Below are 20237 nucleotides of genomic sequence, written 5' to 3'. Positions count from 1 at the left end.
CTCCACTGCTAAAATGAAGCAGAAGTTCCACATGGCTGTGCCAGACAGACACAAAAATTAAATGGTGTCACTTCAGGATTCAGGTCAGCTGTCAAGAGGATGACAGATGGCTTCAGCCATCTAGGCTTAGTCTATGTTTCCCTTTGATAAACATCAACAACGAACAAATAAAAATAACTGAAACACAGGTTTAACATCCATATTAATGCTAATGATGGAGTGTAGGTTTTATGGATTTATCACTTTTTTGACTGTCACAAGTGAAATATCTCATTTTTGTATTCTAGAAGCAACAAGTGTAATTTGAATTTATCTAGCTACGAGCAAGTAAAGTTCCAGTCATGACTTGGCAGGTTTCATTTCACTTTAGCTAACAGACACAGATCATATTACATTTATTTTTCTTGTGTATTCCATTAATGCTGATGATACTCAAGGTCCAGAATCTGTAAGACAAATCCTACTTAAAGGGCACATATGGGTAAGTCGATACTTCCTACAGCATATATATCTATAAAAGGCATTGAAATGACAGCTTTCACCTGGGGATGGTGATCTAGCAAGATCTCTGAAACATTTTATCTTTGTCAACTGCTAAAGTATTTTTTTTTTAATTCTTAAGAAATAACTTACACATGAAAAACATACTAAAGAACAACACTGCAGATCAGATCTTGTACTATATGCCAGTTTTTGGGCTTAATTATGGCAGGATATTCCCTGAACAATCGTTGACATGTTAAATTATATGCTAAATTGCATTGAGATGCAGCAAAAAATCCTGTAATTCAGCACTGTTTTCTCAGGAGCCATACTCCAAAGAATTACATAAAACCATAAATAAAACCATACATAAAACTTCTTTTCTGGGCAGAAGTGATGTATCCTTGGATCAGAATTGCTGGGAAATCTACAGATAATAAATAAAACCCCTCAGTCTTGTACCATCTCAAAGCCATAAATTAAATGGGTGCAATGATTGGAAAAGTGTCAAACAAAGGCAGCTTAAATTCTCCCGCGCCCTCATCCTCACTAACTGGGTTGATAATTGGAAATAACTGTAGAAAGATAAAGCAGAAAAAATATGATGGATTTTGTTATAAACCGATGCCCGCTGATCTTCAATTAACGTCACCCTCCATTTACAAGGCGAGTTTTGCTCTTCTAAGGAGTACTCTGAGGAATTGTTCAATCAAAAAGGATTAAAGTCTGAAAACGTCGCACCCGGAGAGCCGAGGAATTGTCCAAGGAATGCCTCGGCCGGGGAACACCCGCGGGAGCGTCCCTGAGGGGCGGGGCCAACCCGCCCGCCCCCGGCGGCCCCTCGCTGCCATTGGCCCGAGCGGAGCCACCCGGCAGCAATCTCACTTCTGATTGGCCCAAACTTCCGGGCCGCTTCGAGGAGCGAATAAGGCGCGGGGTTGTTTTCCTGTCCCAAGATGGCGGCGCTCAGTGGTGCTTCTGTGGAAGGGAATGGCGGGGAGTGAAGCCTGAGGGAGCGGGCCGGGGCCGCGAGCGCGGAGGGGGATGAGGTGACGCCGCCATGGCGAGCGACGGGGGCAGGAAGCAGTTCTGGAAGCGGAGCGGCGCGAAGGTGCCGGGCAGGTGAGAGCAGCTGCGGAAGGTCGGTGTCGCGGGCCCCTGCACGGTGCCGGGCCGGGGAGGGCGTCTCTGCCCGTCCGGCTTCGCTGTGACCCTCGGCTGCCAGCCCACCGGGACCTCGCGGGTCCTGTGAGTCTCCGCTGCAGTGTCCGGTCGGGCACTGCTCGGACCCGGGTCCCTCGATAGCTCAGTGCTCGGAGCCTTCCAGCGCTGGGCATCTCCAGCTGTCTGCTGGAGAACGCCGGTGGTCAGTTAGCGTGGGTTATAACTTGCATCAGAAAGGTTGTCGAATAATTATCTGAATGCGCGTTCCCAACTTGACATCATGGTTAAAGGAGTTAACGTGATCTTGGGAATGTATTCGCCGGCAAATTGTGAGTGACAGAATGTGTTTGTAGCTCTCAGCAGTGCCAAGTTAGGATGTTTTGAAACTTGACGCAAGTTATGATATTTTTGAAATACTTCGCAGGAAACTGCATTTTCTAGGCGTAGAGACATGTTTTAGTTTCTGTTACGTATTTCAAAATATTGTCAGTTTCTCAACTTTGTTTCTCAAGTGTGAACAGCAGACAAATGGTTGTATTAGTGCAAAGAGCTACAAGCACGTTCTCCCATAAGATTGTCCAGGAAACAGATCCCCAAAGTCACGTAAACCCTTTTGGCTGTTGCATCAAGCTGGGAATGCATGTTCCGATTATTATTTAACAATAACATTCTCTGGTCTCCTCCCTAAATTGTTCTCACAGTACAGTTTTCTATATTCTTTTTTGTAAGAATGATGTGTACTTGTGGTTCTCAGAGAACAGTAACTCTGTATTTTATGTTCTTTATGTGAATTCAGCAACATGCTCCTGCTCGTCATTTACCCTCTTACATTTCAGTTTCCCATAAGCACCATCTGGGAGTTGTTTTGTTTCTTTAGCTACAAACTAACTTTTTCAGTCCAACTGTTGTACTTCTTTCATTGTTTTCTTTGTAACTTTGTTGAATATCTTGAGGGTAAACACTTCCTCTCTTGCACAGGGTCTATATATAGTTACAGTTAATTTGCAGGCTATTTCAGGCTTGTGGAAAAACAAGGACACCATGAAGAACGTGGTTTTGATTTTTATTTTTCTTTCTATGGCGTGGAGAGGATCGTTGTTGTTTTCCATTTGAGTGGATTCTCAGTGCAGCTGTTCACAGGGTGGTGTAAGGAAAAGGCACATTCTGTGTGTGTGGAAATGGACAGTGACACCTGACCCTCACATGAGCACAGAGCAGGAAACGTGCCCGTGGAGAGGATGGTGCACAGTTCTGTGGAAAGGCTGGTGGAGAATTTATTTTCATGGAATCACATAAAAATGATTTTTGATCAACCACCATTTTCAGTCACCACTAGGGCTAATTTCACTGGTGTTAGTGCTGCACCTGTTGTGAGAATCTAAGCCTCTCTTAAAATCTGTTTTGACTGCAGTTTTTTGGCTTGATCCTATCTCAGATTTACTGAGGTTGGACTGACTTACCCTTATGGCTTGGAGATTGTTTTTGATATGTCAGGAGGGCATGCTTATTCTTTGTGATTTTTATTACAGGTTTGGGTAGATGTTAATGTTGCATATGGCTTTTCTTACAGTTAGAGAGTTCTGTAGTAATAATTTCTATTAGGAGGCCATGTGTAAGTCTTGATGCATCTTCTGTGGCATTTTTTTTACTTACAAAATAGTTTTATACCGAATGACTGGGAGGTAATGAGCTTTAGGTTTGTAGAGTTTTGGTTTCACACAATAACATGCCATTTTGTAATGTTAGAGGCTAGTGAATAAGTCTGTCTTTGGGAGCTTGTTTCAAAGCATTCACTTAATACTCCTATGGCTTTTATTCTCTAACCTGTCACCTTCTGCATTTTTCTGTAGCTTTGCCATCCTTGTGCTTTAGTTACGGTTAAGAATTGTCTAGTTGGATTTTGGGTGACAAGGATACACAGAAGACTAAATCTTTTTAGATATTTCTTTGAGAATTTTTAATTTTTTTTGCAAGAGACAAAGAAATGATAAATCTGAAAAGAGAATTTTTGTAGATTCTTAGTGCAGAATCCAACTTATTTCTTAATTTAATTCTTGGTTAGAAAAATAAGTTTGCTGTAGCTTAGGTCCCACAGAGAGTTCTCCTTTAGCAAATCTATGTTTTTTTTAATTAAATTACTTCTTAGTATGCACATCAGTTGCAACTTCATTATTTTTAATTTTTGAAACAGAGGACTGTTGGAATACTTCAGTTCTGTTTGTTACTGTTTAATACACAGAATCTCTCCAATTATTTATTATTTTTGTGATGACTTTCTTTCTTTTCCTTTAGTATCCAACATGTGTATGGAGCTCAGCATCCACCTTTTGATCCATTATTGCACGGAACGTAAGTTAACGTGATATTTAAATATCCCAAGTGTTTTGTGTCTCCTCTGTCTTCTCTTTATTTTTTCTCCTGTTGACTATAAAGTTTATTCTTAATCTTCCTTTTTCAATTTTTGTCATGGTCATGACTTCTGTTTCGTTCTGACTTTCTCCTTTGTGACTTCCTGGTGGTTACCATATTTGCAGGAGCAAATCAGCTCTTTCAGATAACTAACACAGATAACTGTTATTATTTATTTTTGATGCCTTATACATGGAAAATAGTGGTAAAGTAAAAAAAGATAATGCTACAAAGACAGGTATTTGTCTGGAAGGACATCATGCTTCTACTAGATTTTTTTCAAGGGCTGGTTTCAGATAGTACAAGAAGTAAATATTCTAGTTAATTTTCAGATGGTACAGGGTGGGACACAGTGAAATATGTGAGCCTAAGGGCAGAATTAAAAGAAATAAGGTTAATTGGCTCAGAATACAGAGATATAGAGACCCAGTAACAAAAACTGAAAGTTTGTTGCTTGAAGTGACAGAACTGGAGAAAGACCTTGCTGTTTTAGAAACTGATGACAAGTCAGGTGAAAGTGTTAAGTGTTGTAGCACCTGTTAGGGAAGATACTCCCTGTATGACATAACAGAAACATTTTAACTGACATTACATGAGAACTGGGTAAGAACTTTTTCTGATTTGCAGTTCTGCCTGCCTTGTCTTAACAGAAAAAAGGAAAACTAGCCCAGGTGGAGAGGCAGAGAGATCAGAAACGAACTCAAGGACCATCTTAATGCAATTCTGTGCAAGATGACCCTGCTTAAACAGGGAGTTTGGGCCAGATGACCATCTGTGGTCCCTTCCCATCTTACCCATTCTGTGATAGCACAGTTAAATTATTAATGGCAGTAACTTTTTTATTTTTTGGGAACAGACTAAGAAACCCTCTCAACTTTATACCTGATTCAGCTCACTCCTGAGGGGTGATGTGATTGCTCTGCATTCCTGTAAGTGAGAACAAGTGCCGGGCTGGAGAGGGGCACTTGGTTCATATCTCATCCTGCCTGTTGGCAGAGGGGCAAAAGGTTGGGAGCTGGTCAGGGTCCATTTAGACTGGTAACTAGAAGAAATATCTTTCCTCTGAGAAGAGCAAAGTTCTGAAGGAAGTCTTTGCTGGCGTGCCTGGATGGGGAGGACTGATAGATTTAATGAGTCTTAAGGTGAGACTGAGACTTGGTTTGTTTATGATTGTGTTGTGTGATTGCTTGTGATGACTTAGGACTAGACCTTGACTTGATTGCAGCTTCTGTGCTGTTATGCAGCAATTGCATTGAAAGGGCTGAAATCTACAGAAGTGGATGAAGCAAGAGCAGTGCAGTGTGCCCTGGCTGTTTTATAAGCCATTCTTGTAGTAATCCTCTCATGTGACTTTGGGGTTGGTGGTGGTGGTTTTTTTTTTTTTTTTTTTTTCCTTAAGAAAAGGGAAGGAAAAATTTGTTCAGCTTTTATTCAAAGCAACGAAGTGTCAGTTTTTACAGCCCTTGTTCTCAGATTTCTTCATCTGTATTTTACCATGACTAAATGTAATGGCAACATGAGTGGAGAGAGATAAATATTTGCTACCTGTGTAGTGTCAACTATGAACTTTTGGGATTTGGTCCTACCCAGAGTGTTTTGCTTCCTTAGTAGTTTTGTAAATTTTGTTTATTTGTTTTTGAACAGCTTGATAAAACCAGGTTCAAAGCCACCTACAACTCCAGTGAAATTGAAGAAAGTCAGCACCTTCCAAGAATTTGAAAGTAACACAAGTGATGCTTGGGATCTTGGAGATGATGATGATGAACTCTTAGCAATAGCTGCTGAAAACTTGAATACAGAAGTGGTCATGGAAACAGCTCACAAAGTAATTCAGAATCACAGCAAACTACAAGAGCAGCATAAATTTCAGGAAGAACATCTACAGGAAGAAAAACAAGAAGAATTTGCACAGCTGACTTCAGTTGCATGTGGTGATAATAGGCTTGTTAAATCAGTCAGTGAAGGTCATACAGCGAGTTCATTAGGTATGAAAACAGCTTTTAGTAACAGATTTTAGAAATCCATGAGCCTTGCTATTAATATGATCTCTGATGTATTTTATTTGTGGAATACTGCATCAAAGAGAAATGCTCCTTCTGCTAAATCCAAGTAATTTGAAGTCCAAACTTCTGCTATGCTTGAGTTTGCATTTTTCAAAAACAGAATTCTATTTTGGATTTACAAATTAAATTCAACTGAATAGCAGCCTTCTCACTAGTTGAGGCTAATTGCTATACTTCTTTCTTTTTCCCTTCAGATAATGCTAGTGAAAATTCTTCCATGCAGAGATCACAGTCGCTTCCACAAACTACCATCCCTCCCTTGACAAGTGGAATGGCAGACTACACCACCTCAGTCACTCCTGCATTAACTGAGAGAGAAGCTTCTCGATTAGACAAATTTAAACAATTGCTTGCTGGCCCAAATACAGACCTTGGTGAGTGTTTCTCATAGGAACTGTGAATTACATCTAAATTATTCTTAAACTATAGAATTCTCCTGTGTGATGTACTGTCCTGCCATATGGTTTGGTTAGAATCTAATCCTTTCAACATTGAGAATTTATCTTACAAAAGGAAGAATAAAATTGGAAGTTTGTAGTACTCCTGCTTTTAATAAGTGATTTGCATGCATCCTACTAATTTGTAGGGTGTTTGATGGCTTCTTGTTCTTTCTCACGTTATTTCTTCCTAGTAGATAATCTCTGCAGAAAAAACCCTAAAGTATAATTAGCTGTGTTTCTTGTTAATGCCTGATAATGGAACAGCTTGGTATATAAGCATGATTTTTCATGCTTGGAAATAAATAGGAGTGAAAAACGATGAGGCATGTAAGTATTACTGCTTGTCTACTCAGTGAGCCTTCTTCATGTTCACAGGCTGATACAGTAGTGCTGTGTCTCATCTGTGAATGCTGACAACAAGTCAATGGGAAAACAAATGTATTGTCAGATAACTTGACTGCTTCCTTTGTATACTGGATTTTAGCTGCTGAATAGTCAATGCAAGTGCTCAGGGGGTATCACAGAATCAAATGGCTTTGTATCCCAAGTGAAAATCTGAAGCTGAATTAGTGCGCTGCATTTGGAGAACTTGGTGATAAGGAGTTGAGGGCAAAATAATGAATAAAGAAAATGTCTTTGAGGTAGACCATTCTGAAAGACATCTCCACGAAACTTGTAGAAAGAATTAGAAATTATTTGCAGTTCTTGAATTGATGCTCTCCTGCCTGGTCATTATCATGAGGCTTCTTCAATATGATGCAGCCCAAGCTATGGCTTTTATTTTTTTCTATGCTGTGTCTTATTACGAGATTGATGCTGGAAAAGTGCAATTATGGAAACTATAATAACTGCATGAGACTGAGCATTTCAGTGAGTTATAACACATTCTTATGAAACGCAACTATGAATAAAAGGAGGTGTTAAAACATATTTTACATTAACTTGAAAATGGTAATCAAATGTCACTTTTTAGCTCTTTGATCTAACAGGTGTTTTGACCTTTATGATTGTGACTGACATAAAAACTCATGGCTTAAGAATGTTGTGATGGTAGAAATCTTTGTTACATAAGGTTGCAAAATCAGAGGAAAGACAGAGTTCAGTTTAAACCTATGCATTTCACTTTTGCTGTCTAATTAGTTGGGAATACTTTACCAGTAAAACAGACCAGTAAAACAGATTTATGGATTAAAGTGAAATAATTTTGGAAGAAGTTTTCCACTCTTATTAGGAGCGCAGTCACCTTGCCTGTGGTGAACTTAGTTTGTTTAAACAGCATTGACTTTTTTTTTTTTTTTCTTTTTTTTTTTTTTTTTTTTTTTTGCTATTGAAGTTTATGAATCTCACACTGAAATCTAGACAGGAAAGTGTGAAATTTGAGTATGTTTCCTTGGTATTCAAGTGTGAAAAATATCTAGTAAGCTCTCAACATTATTTTTTGTACAAACCACTAAATAATGTATTTTCTACATCTGTTTATAGGAAGCTTGTTCTTTTTCTTGCTGTACAGTTTGAAGTTGTGTGAATAGAATTTTATACCCAGTTTTGATTTTTTTGTGCAAATATTTTGACTTTTGTGTCTGGAATATGTCCAGTAGTGCATCTATCTATCCATCTACAGGTAATAAATTATTATTTTTTTTTAGTTAAAGAAATAAACTAGTTATTGATGACATGCAAGCTCTTGGTGATCTTGAAGCTCCTAGAAGTAGATCATATGTGATAGTAGTGCTTGGACTGCATTGTTGATACATGTTAGGGAAATATATAGGGAAATATGTACCATATATACGTATGCAAATGTGTAAATGCTTATTGCTGAATGCACATTCATCTGTTGTGTGTGTGTCTATATGCATTACTAATGTATATGTTTTTGGAATATGTTTGGTTTAGCCCTGTGCTACAATGAAGATTATGTTTAAAAAGTATTCTTGCTTTGTAATGACAGCAGTAGCCTGGGAAAGTGTTGCAGGTTGTGTGTAGTGGGTTTTTTAAATTCGTTATTGGGATGATGTTTTTGGTTTTTTTCCCGTTTTCCTTCAGAACAATACTGGAAATACACTAAGGTAGAAACTAGGCAATAATCTCCAAGCTAAAATTTGTGGTGTGTGATATAGGGACAGGTGGCTGTTCTGTTGCAGATGGCTTATTCTGTGTGTGTGTGTGTATTGATGTGGTATGTGTGGGTCTGTTTTGTGTTAGGGCCACAAACAGTTGGACTTTGTCACAATGAAGTAAATTAGTAAGACATGGAGACGTTTTTGTATTATGATGTATTTGTATTTTGTATCTCTGTAAGTATTAGGCTTGCTTTTGCTTGGAAGTAGAAGTAAGAAGTCAAGTATTTCTGTTGTGTTTGTTTCCTTGGTATAGTTTTGTGTGTTGTTGAAATGGATTATGTAACAAGTATTTTCAAAGCAAAATAAAGTGTGTTAATTTGTGGAACTGTAGGCATGTCACGCACATATTCTCTCATCATAAAGAGAGAAATCAACATTGACTATGAATACAAAGTAACACAAATGACCTTGAAATCCTTTCAGTCACACTTGAATAATCATTATCATATCAAGATAGTGTAAAATGCAATTTTAGTCTTGTATGCTAGCTAGAGGTGTGAAAGAGCGTTTTTTTTTTTTTTAACAAGGAAACTCTCAAAAAGATGGATTATGTGTATAAATTTGGAAGTCAAGATTATTTTAGTCATTGGAAACCACTAACAGATTTTGGAGTTGGGTTTGGTCCATAGGCTGGGCACTCTGAACTTGTGAAAATAGGCAGTTACTGCAAATGTGGGTTGGTAGAAAGAGCCTTTTGTAAGAAGCAGTTTGGTTGGACAAGGACTTGAGGACTGACCCCTGCCCATTAGATCACAGTGAGGTGCTTGGGTGCAGAGTGGAGCTGTTGATAGGACAGCTGAGTTCAGGAGACAGCTGCAGAGTAGACTGTAGACTCTTTGTCTGCATAGCTCCCCACTCCTGGTACTGCATGCCAGGTTATTCAGCAGGAATAATTCACAGTAGTTTTGTGCAATCAACCTGTGTTTATGCTCGACTTGCAGTCAGTTTGCTGTAGACTTACTTAATTGCAGGTCTTGTCTTTCCTTGTAATGGGCCTTGCGTTACTGAGTGAAGATGGGCTTACAGAATCTTTTGCAAACAGTTGCTTGCTTTAAAGAGAGGGAACAGAACTTTAACAAGGCAATGTGGGAGGAGTATTTCTGAAAAGAAATTTTTCTTTCCTTCACAGACTACTTCATACATATTAGAGGAGCAGTACTGCTATGTCTATCAGGTTTCCAATTAAAGTTTAGTTCTTTTTATTAAACTTGTGTTTTTTAGTCATTTTATAAAATGCTTTAGGGAGATGTTTACTGTGCAAACACAGTCTAAGCAATGTTGATAAAATCTGACAAAGCAACAAACAAGTTATTGCATACTTGCAACTTCAGCACAGCAAATGTATGATGGGTTTTTAATATCAGTCTTAAAATTAGCTGATTAAAGCACTTCCTGAACTCCTTCTTTATCTTCAAATCAACTATTTTTCTGCTTTTTTACACTCATGGCTAATGAGTATGTAATTGGATGAGAGAAACATGCTTATTTAAGTAAAACAACAACCAATGGTAAGCTTGATGTGCTTTGTTCTGTTGATGTAATAAAGCTTCGTAACATTGTAATGCTGTTATGCAACATAACACATATTATTTCACAGTCAAACCGACTAATTTCTTCAGTTGTAAAATTGTTTTGCATGTTAGGGTCACTTTTTTTCTACTTAGTAATGACAAATCCTAAGCTGAACAAAATAATATGTTAAAGTTTTAGCATACTATCTTGATAAAAATAATAGAAAGCCCTGTAAAAGTACCCATGAAAATTGTAAAGTATTCCCGTCTTAAATTTACTTCAGCTGCTTTACACATTCCAGAGCATTTCTCATTGTAAAAAAACCTCCTCTATTTCTCCCTCCTTCCGACCAAATCTCAAAAAAGAAAACCTTTTCAGAGAGTACTACAAGCTGCTGAGTTGGGTGCTGTCTCTTAGCTAGTCCTTTGCTATGAAGGAGTGGGCAATGTTGTGAAGTCTTACAAAACATGTAAAGAATAGCTGAACTTTTGATTAATCTGATGGTGGTAGAAACTAATTATGTAACTTTGCAGGACTTAAAAGTACTATAATCTCTGATTATCTCATAACAATGGCTGGCTGTCTCTGTGTACTATAATGAAAAATTCAAGAGTGGTTCTCTAGAAATTAAATTCAGAAAGAAAACATGTTAGATGTCTCATTTTCCCATCACAGTAGTCTTCTGTATTGTTGCAGCAACTTGAAAAATAGGATTTTTCTATTCATGGTCACATCCATTCTAGATTTATATTAAACCTGATCTAACACAGTAATTACCTTTTCTTTCCTTATGGCTCATAAATCTAGTATTCTGTAACAGCAGTCTGTTATGTCCTGTAAAATATCTTGCCAAACTGGTGTTAGTGCAAAGTTTCAATAACTTTACAAAGTGCATTAATTGAAATGAACTTGATTAATCTTATTCCCAGCTTCATTAATTTATCTGCACTGAGCTGCACAGTGATTTATCTCTGTGCTCCTAGTACATCCATGTAGTTTAGAATTTTAGTGCCCCCTGCAGCTGTGAATTACTTGTAGTTGATCATGTGAGTGCCTATTCTTTCAGTTTGTTGATATATAGTATAAAGTTAACATGTGTCCTACTGCTGCTTCGTCTGACGTGCCATTAGTCATATCTGTCTTTTCAAATTATTATCACCAAAAGGTGTCCTCTCTGATTCTTGCTCTGTTCTAGTTAGCTTTTTATCTACAAAACATGCTTGACTATTTAGCTAATAAAAATAATAAAGAAGGGTAGTATTCTACCAGTAGACTTTGTAACATTTTTATTTATTAATTCAGAGTCTCCTGAAAGAAATGAATGCTAAATGTTCATTATTTATTCCTATTTTAGTTTCTTTTTGTAGGATTAGTATTTTGTCTTCCTATTTTCTGTGGGTTGATCTCATAACTTTATATTTTCATTTAATAGTAAACATTTATTCTGAGTACTGGTCTAGTGGAATATTTCAATTTAAAGGTATTAACTTATGATTTTTCGTTGTAACTAGATGGTAATAGATTCTTGAAACAATTTTGGAAAGATTTTGCATTGTTTGTTTCTTGAGGATATGTTTCTCTTCTTTAGGTAAGATCCTAGATGGACACAGTAGTTCCAGACCTGTGCTGATTCTAGTGATTGCTCCAGTCTGGATGCAGAACCTTACACTTGCTCTTGTTGAGCTTCAAGGGTTTGCCTGCACCTACCTCTCAAGCCTGTCCAAATTTCCGTGGATGGGATGTGCTCCTTCCAGCAGATCCACTGTGTCACAGCTTGGTGTATCTGCCAGCTTTTTGAGTGTGCACTCTATCCCTCTGTCAGTGTCTTCCAGGAAGATACTAAATGGTTTTTTTTGGTCCCAGTGTGGACCTTGTGGGCACCTTACTGGTCTCCACTTGGAGCTGAGCTATTGACTGGAACTCTTTGGATAAGAATGAATGTCTGTATCTAACAGCCCATCCCTTAAACAGATCTCTCCAGTTTTAGTGGCAAGGATGTTGTGAGGGACTGTATCAAAGGCCTTACAGAAGAACTGTAGTTTAATTGTAGATTAGTATTGTTATCTTTAGCAAGGCCTTGATCATTCTGACTTGAGCAAAGACTCCTTACTGTTATATGTTTCAAACACCACCTATGATTGAATTAAGTTTTTATTGAGGGGGGAAAAATAAAAAAAAAAAGAGTAAGGCTGAACAGCTGGAGCTCCTGTTAAAAAACAAGATAATCCTTCCCTTTTCTCAGTTCTGAAAAAGGAGTCTGTAACTTAAAGCTTTCCCCATTTTTGGTCAAGAGTTTTGGTATTCCGGTATGACTCAAATTAATAAATGGATAACAGGCATTGTGAACTACACAGATGAGCCTAGTTCTGTGGTTCTGGACTTCTTGCCTATATATCAAAGATCTGTGTGATTTTTGTTAGTATTAAAATAGCTTAGAGAATAAGCTGTTTCTTTTTGTGTGGACGTCCACAGAGAACCTTCCAGGTTAAAACCTGCTCAAGAAGAAGTATGCTCTCAGTACAGTCTTTAAAACTCCCATTAACTCCATTAACAAACAGTAGAATTCTGTACTATGTCTTTTTCCAGGTGGATTTGGATGTAGAGTATTACAGTGTGACCCCTAAGTTCAGTTGATGTGAAGGGGTTACTGTTAAAAAAAAAAATCACTGAGTTATATTCAAATTCCTGTGTATACACAAAATTGCCTTGGTAATTATGACTAACTGATCATAAAAAAAACCAAAAAACAAAGTCAGTATTCTACTCCCAATTGTAAGATTGATTAATAAAAAAGGTTTTCTTTGAGTCCATTAAGTTTGTAGCAGAATTTTTAGGAGATCATTGTACTGATCTGTGATCAAATGTTCAAAATCAGTCTGTGAGTGTTAGCCGTGTGAACAATACAATGAAGAGGGATATTTTAGTGTGCATGAACTGGGAGAAAGAGAGGTACTGTATAATGAAGTGTTCTTGTAGCTTTTGTGTTTGTATGGCTGTTTGTTTGTTTCTGGGGTGCCGTCTCCCTTCCTTACCTGACAGCATCATGAAAGCTGAATTTACACTTTGTGAAATTTGTGTTATCCAATAGAATAGATAGGTGAGAGGTTCAGTGTTCTCTCTTGAAGTCACAGACTGGGGGAGCAGCTTTGCCTCTTCCTGTGACGTCCTGGAGACTTTGTGGCAGGGGAGGGACTTACCAGGAATGTCACCAACAAGACTACTGAGAACTCTGAACATGCTCTCTGTCCTGAGACAGACTTTTGAACATCAAGATTAGCAATGTACATGTTGTAATGAGTGGCACATACAGCTTGTAAGTCAGTTTATGAAGGCCCAAGGAAGTATAATTAATCCTTTAGGTTTTCCTGCCAGCATCTCTTTTGCTATTAATAAAGTAGGAACATAAGTCATTGTTACTTCATTAGCAGCATGCTCAGAACTGTAAGATGTACATAAAACTTGTCTGGGAAGATAAATACAGTGGAGCAAATTTCACTGTGTATGTTTGTGTTATGCTGCCTCCCTGATGCAGATTATTGCTTAGGTGTGCTCTCATGTGTGTTTTAGCCACGATGGACAACTACTCTGGATGTAATGTATGTTTTCAGTTAGCTGAGAAAAGTTTACCTGGATTAGAGGTTAAGGGCTAGCCTTATACAAGAATTTGATATAGTAGAACCTAATGTAAAGCTAAACTAAAATAATACTTCCAGTGCAACCGCTGGAGTAAAGACTCAATTAAATCAGTAAGAGCTGCTTTTTTTTTTTTTCTTTTTTTAAACATTTAGAATAGAGTTTGAAAGCTTTTGCCTTAGTTGTACATCAGAGTTAGAAACTGCTTCAATGGCATCAATGTAAAAATAAAACCAGTTGGTGATGCACAGAAATTGAATGTTTTGGGAGAACTATGAGAAACAACATCTGCTGCCAGAGTTGTTCTGCATTACTTATCATTATTTCCATCACTGGCTTCACATATTGCAGGTCTTAGCAGTTTCAATAATCTTTTTGCCTTAGCTTTCCTAATGACTTGCTTTCTTGTACCTTGTAACACCAACCTCTTCTGCTTCTGCATCTGACTTTTTATGTGAAGTAGCAGACAAGATGTACTTTCCTACTCTTTCTGGCAAAGACTCTGAAAAGGATCTTATCCTGTATTTACAAAGGTGGATTGGACTTTATTTCCTGTTTCTGCAGCATTCAGAATAACTCTTTGTTCCATTGAGATTAAGGGCAGTGTTTGATTAAAAAAAAAACTCAACAACTAATGAAGTGCCTAACAGAGCTATTATTCATTTTGAAAACCAGTTGCTGTGGTTGCCATAGTAATAACAAGCCCTCTATTAAAGCTATTTTCTATATGTACTGCCTGTATTATAACATGCTGTTGGGGGAGCTGCAGTTCTGTGTATCTGTGCTTTTGAAAGAATTTTCCAGCTTTGTATAGTTAAAATATCCAAGGAATTTATGTTATAGGAACATAAAACATGTAAATCTAGTTTATCATATCTGTCAAGGAGTTGCTCATGCAGGCCATCACTTCATGTAGCCGTTTATAGTAATCTCAATGAAATAACAGCTGTATCAAAAATGAATAATACATACTGAGAAATTTTGGATTCCTTTAATATTTCTAATTTTTTTCTGTATTTGTAATGGATAGAATGATTAGCTTGTAGTTCCAAGAAAAATACTTACAGAATTGGTTGTTTGTCCTCATGTGTTTTAGGTGTAGTGGGTAATAACTCCAGTAATAACTCCAGTAATTGCTTTACAGTTGAAGGCTGGTAAACTAATGGCATGTTTTCTTTGTAAAATTCCCCATGAAATATTTATGGAAGATGAGAAGTCTTTTAAATCTAAATGCAGTTAAAGGATACTCCTAAGATTTCTCTTGGAACAATTGCTTTAAACTTTTTCTTCCTCAGAGAGAGGAAGTGTATCTGTAAATGTATTGTAGTGAACCAGATAAAACCATTTTCCCCCAAAATTTAATTAATAATGTTAATTTTAAGCATTTTCATACCACATTATCCCTTCATAATTAAGATATCCTGAAAGCAACAATGTTTCTGTGAAAAGTAACTGCTGTCTTCTGAGCAGAAGTGATAGTTGGCTAGTGCCAGCAAATTGACATACTTTTTGTCTAAAATCTATGGGGATTTATAAGTTCTTTCATACTCATTGGTCACAGAATTATGTCAAATAATGAGGCAGCTGAAAAACAGTAACAATTGGGGTTTAGACTGTTTCTTTGGAGAGTATCCTTTCAATTTGAGACAGAGTTCACAGACATGATTTTACAAATACTGGTTTTGGATCTGCCTAATTTCAGCTGGTTCTTTGCTCACACTTTTAACAAGTGATCATGTCTGTAATTAGAATGCTTACAAATGCTCATTTTAAAAATAATTGTTCTGGAAGTTTAGGAAAATATTAATTGTATTGAAGCAATAATATTTTTTACAGTACTGTCTTGACTGAAAATGCATGTCTGATTTGTAGGTGCTATTAAAACTCTTGTAGAAAGTCTGCTTGGGAACATGCTCAGCAACTCAAAACTAGGATGTCTACTTTCCTGGGCAATCTACAAGGGGAAGGAATTGCTCTAAAGACAATTCTTTGAAGTTATGCTTTGACTAGGGAGAATGTAAAGTTTCAGTCAATGACAAATAGTTTAATAATTAATTAAACTACTGTAATGGTTTGGGTTGGAAACTACCTTTAAGCCTATCTAGTTCAAACCCTCTGCAATTTGCAGGGACATTTTTAACTAGATCAGGTTGGTCCAAGACCCTCACCCAGAATGTTTCCACAGATGGGACATTCACAACTTCTCTGGGCAACCTGTCTGTCCCAGTGTTTCACCATCTTCACTATAAGAATTTTCTTCTTTATATCTAGTCTGTGAACTAGATTAAAAGATTAAATCTGATTAATTTCAGATTAAAACCATTACACCTTGTTGTATTAAAACACTCTGACAAAAAAAAAATCTGTCCCTATCTTTCTTATAAAGCTCCCTTTAAGTATTGAAAGGGCTCATTGTCTGCCAAGAGCCTTTTCTTTTCCAGGCTGAACAACCCTAGCTCTCTGTCTGTCTTCATAGGAAAGGTGGTCCAGCTGATGCCTGATGCCACAAGCCAAACAATATTAAGATGATTGTGGAGTCCCTTGTGCCATTAAAGGAATTTCCAGCTGCCCTGCCCTGGAAAAGTGAAGATTAAAGATACCCCAGGTGTTAAAAAGGCTTCTCCCCCATGGCTCCTTGCAGACATTGTGCAATTTTCTCTTGGGGTTTCGCAAGTCCATCACTGCCCCATGGCATCCCCTTTCCCTGTTTCCCCATTGGCATTGGGGCCTGGTGTCCTGTTCCTCTCTTCCCTGTGGTCACTTGCCCCCTGCCCTGCCCCCTGTACCACCCACGAACCTCAGACCCTATAGAACTGAGGAAAACCACATGGTCCCTCTCTCTGGCTCCAGATTCACCTTCAGCACACTGAAATAAACGTTTGCTGGAAATAAATATGGAGCTGAGAGCCTTCTGCCTCTCTGCTGAGCCAGCCAGTAACGTGTGTGGTTGTGTGAGCTTGAATTGCTGCCTGAATACTTCTCAAGCAGTTTCTCTACAGAGAGGCAGACTGGGATGTAGAAAAGCTGCACTCCGAAAAGGACACACTGTTACAGATGATAAAAACCTTCTTTTAATGAAGTTCGTCATGGTGCAGATCTGGCAAGATTCATGCATAATACAGGACCCTGACAATTTTATTAGTTTAACAAATTAGCATGCTGAGAACTGGAATGCAAGTATTTGAGTAATGTGTTATTTGATTTTAGGAACTCACCTGTTGAGTCATTTTTAAGAGTAATGCCCATCTTAAAGATTGTAATAGAGACACTTGCTGTAAAATTTAGTTATATATGTCTGATAAAATGCACATGTAGTTATTAACGTATTTTAACAGCAATGTTAGGATTTAGCTTCACTGAAACTCTTTTATGTATGTCTAAAATGGTACTGTTGTGTACACTCTTCAATTTTTTTTCTTGTCACCAGAAGCATTTTTATTTTATGTTATAGTAGTGTTAGACTAAGTCTTCCAGGAGCAACTTCTGTCCTGCTGTTGTAATTGTTGTTGGAAAGGGCAGGTTCCTTTGTTTTCTTTCCTCTTGTTTTGGTGATGAACCATTGGAGGAAAGCATAATGTGAATTGATGCTTTAGCAATAGTGTCAGGAAGGGTCAGGCTGTGTGCTTTTGGGGTTTGCTAGTACACCTGATAAGAATTGCTGCAGAGCCCCTTTGAGTTTTACTGTGTGCTCTTTGTCCCTGGCAAAATAGTAGTTGAGCTCACTGTAGTCAAAAGTTAGGGCCAGAATTTTATATGATTTTTTGGGTTAGTCTGAGATCCTGGAATTTTGGAAGACTGTGATATTGGATGGCAGTCAGTGTGAAGAAAAAGAATTATCACATACCCAGGGCTAATAGTTTATGAGAGAATTAACTTAACTCTCAGATGTGCAGTCATCTAACAGTTCTCTGTCCTGAAAGCAATTACTGTACCACTTATGAAAGGAAAACTAGAAACAAGAACCTTGAGAAAATTCAGAAGGATGGCATGACAACAGAGCAGAGGAGGTTATTAAATACAATAGTAGGTTATTAAATACAATTCAAAAGGTAAAGTTCTGTGTGAAATAAGGAGAGCAGAGCAGAATATGAACCCTGTCAGGCCAAATGAATGGAAGCATTTCTAAAAGAGAGTTTGAGAAACAACTTAGAATCATACAAAAACTAGCTTTAAATGTTTTTTCTCAGGTATGTTGGGAGAAGGAACATAGCCAGAGATTTTGTAGGCCCAGCAGACAATCTATGTGTAAAAAGAGCTCCCAGAGTGGATAAGGCAACATATATAATTGTTTGTGTTCAGCATGGAAGAATGCAGGGATGTATTCACCCCCAAATCCTACATGATGAATAAATAGAGAATCTGTTTCAAATAAGTGTTGTAAAAAAAAAAAAAAAAAAAATCCTTTGTCCTTGGTTTTTACTTCCATGTCCAGTGCAGAGATTTCCTACCAGAAAGAGCAGTCCTTTTGAACCCACTCCCAATAGTTTGTGTTATCGTTTGCAATTGTATGATAGCCCAAGCTATCCCTAATATAAGGAAATTTATATTCATTGCAAAATAGCATCAGGAGGGGAAGGAGGGAAAATAAGTTGTGTTCCAATGTGCTTGTGTATTTCCTATCTTTGGCCTTAAATGAGTTACTTAAAAGTAAGTAGAATTTTTGTACTGGGTGATTTGGGATGATCTGTCACTCATTTAATCACATGCTTCACATTTCTTATTGTGACAGTAAATCTGCACATTTTCCTTCTTTATAATTTTTTTTCTTTACATGGATGGTTTTTAGAGGTTGGTATGTATGTATGTAGCCTTAAGCAAGAAAATGGAAAGGTGAAAGATTAGGGTGGGCCTGGTGGGAATAGAGTTGAGAATGGACAATTATGTTACTAGAAAATAATAAAAGTAGTTGAGTTACAATTTATTTTCAATTTTCTTCATATAATAATTACAGTTTGTAAATGGCATGACTGTGTGTAAAGGTAGCCAAAACTTGAAATTTGAGCAAAAATATTGTGTAAGGAAGTAATAAACAAATGCACAAGATCCTTTTCAATTCAGCCTGGACACAAATGGATTAGGCCCAGTAAAGCATATTTGTTCATAAATACTGCACAAGGAGGAACAGAACAGGAAGATGCACAGTTGGAGATTTTGCTTTTGAAGTCTTGGGGCTTTCATTGGTGTTAAAACAACTGTATACTTGGAGGTGGAAGGGAAATACATATATAATTTGTAGACTAGAACTATAATTGTTTAGTTAAGGCAGATATCTCTTTCTTTTAATTGCCTTTGTTCATAAACTCTACAATATACTGTTTTTCTCCTCTTGTTCATATTTTATTTTTACTTTGCTTTTATATCTTCTGAGCAGTTCCTGCCTTTCTGGCTTTTAGAAGAATATAACCAGTGATACTGTTGCTTATGCTGTAGCTGCTTGGTATGGTGGGATTTACTTGGCATGAAATCATGGGTGGAATTGAAGCTTGTTGCAGAAGTGGTAGGGGCTGCAAGCCAATGCTGAAGCTGCTTGGAGGCTGAGCAAACTGCCTGGGGTGTGGAGAATTACTGTAGGTGATGTGAGAAATTGCTGTATGTAACAAACCACAGTGTGAGAAGCTGACAAAAGTTGTAGATAGCACCCTCTGGTATGCCTGGATTTCACAAGAAGCAAAGGGGGAATTGTGTGAGAAGTGCCCAAACAGAGCCATTGCATGGAGAGAAGCACTGGGATCACTTAGGGAAGTGCAGTGTTACAAGACCAACAGTGCCTGAGAATCGTTTCAGAAATACTGAATTTGAGTATAGCATTAGCAAAGCTGGGGCCATGAAGGGAAGAAATAATTGGAGTGGTCTGTTAGATGGGGACAGAGAAAAGGAAGTGGAAGTGGGCTGAAAAAATATCAAAAAAATGGGAAACGAAGTTAAGTGATGTGACCAAGTGCTGTCCGGGGTTTCTGTTGGGCAGCTTGTGAGTGATGATCACAGCTGGAGTATGACAAGAAATTAAAATTGTTTCAGTTACTTACTGCATCTTTTTCCCGTTGAATCCTTTTGTTTGCTGTGACAGCATACTCAGTGTATTTGTTGTGCCAACCTGTGACTTTTTGAATTTATCTCTTAATCTGTGTTTATAGTCTGTACAAGGTCTGCTTTCATTGTTTCTTTGAGACTTTGATTCACACTGAACTCTAGTGGTGTCATATTTTTTCTGATGTTACTGATCCTTTGGTCATTTTTTTATTCTTCCAATGCCTCTCAACTCCTTGAGATGAAGGATAAGGGAGAAATTTACTGTGAAGTGTGAATTTTCTTGGGGTTATGTGTATAAGCATGCTTTCATGTTTCCTCTATCCCTGCATATTTAGTGTGTGGTAGTACTGTGAACTTCTTAATGTTTTTTGAAAGCATAT

The 20237-nt window shown here is 37.6% G+C and overlaps 1 protein-coding gene across 1 annotated transcript in view; it reads left to right on the top strand.

The window, feature by feature from the left end:
• The first annotated feature begins 1415 nt into the window (after positions 1-1415).
• Positions 1416-20237, top strand: part of TBC1D22A (TBC1 domain family member 22A) — a 143256-nt gene continuing 124434 nt past the window's right edge. The window contains exons 1-4 of the mRNA XM_066318602.1: positions 1416-1605; positions 3940-3996; positions 5701-6041; positions 6314-6493. Coding sequence (XP_066174699.1) covers positions 1544-1605; positions 3940-3996; positions 5701-6041; positions 6314-6493 — 640 coding nt within the window. The 5' untranslated portion in view covers positions 1416-1543. The remainder of the gene's footprint in view (positions 1606-3939; positions 3997-5700; positions 6042-6313; positions 6494-20237) is intronic.

The sequence above is a fragment of the Sylvia atricapilla genome, chromosome 5, assembly GCF_009819655.1.
Source record: "Sylvia atricapilla isolate bSylAtr1 chromosome 5, bSylAtr1.pri, whole genome shotgun sequence".
NCBI classification, from domain to species: Eukaryota; Metazoa; Chordata; class Aves; order Passeriformes; family Sylviidae; genus Sylvia; species Sylvia atricapilla.
Note: the sequence above shows the minus strand (reverse complement) of the source record. Positions and strands in the feature narration are given on the sequence as shown.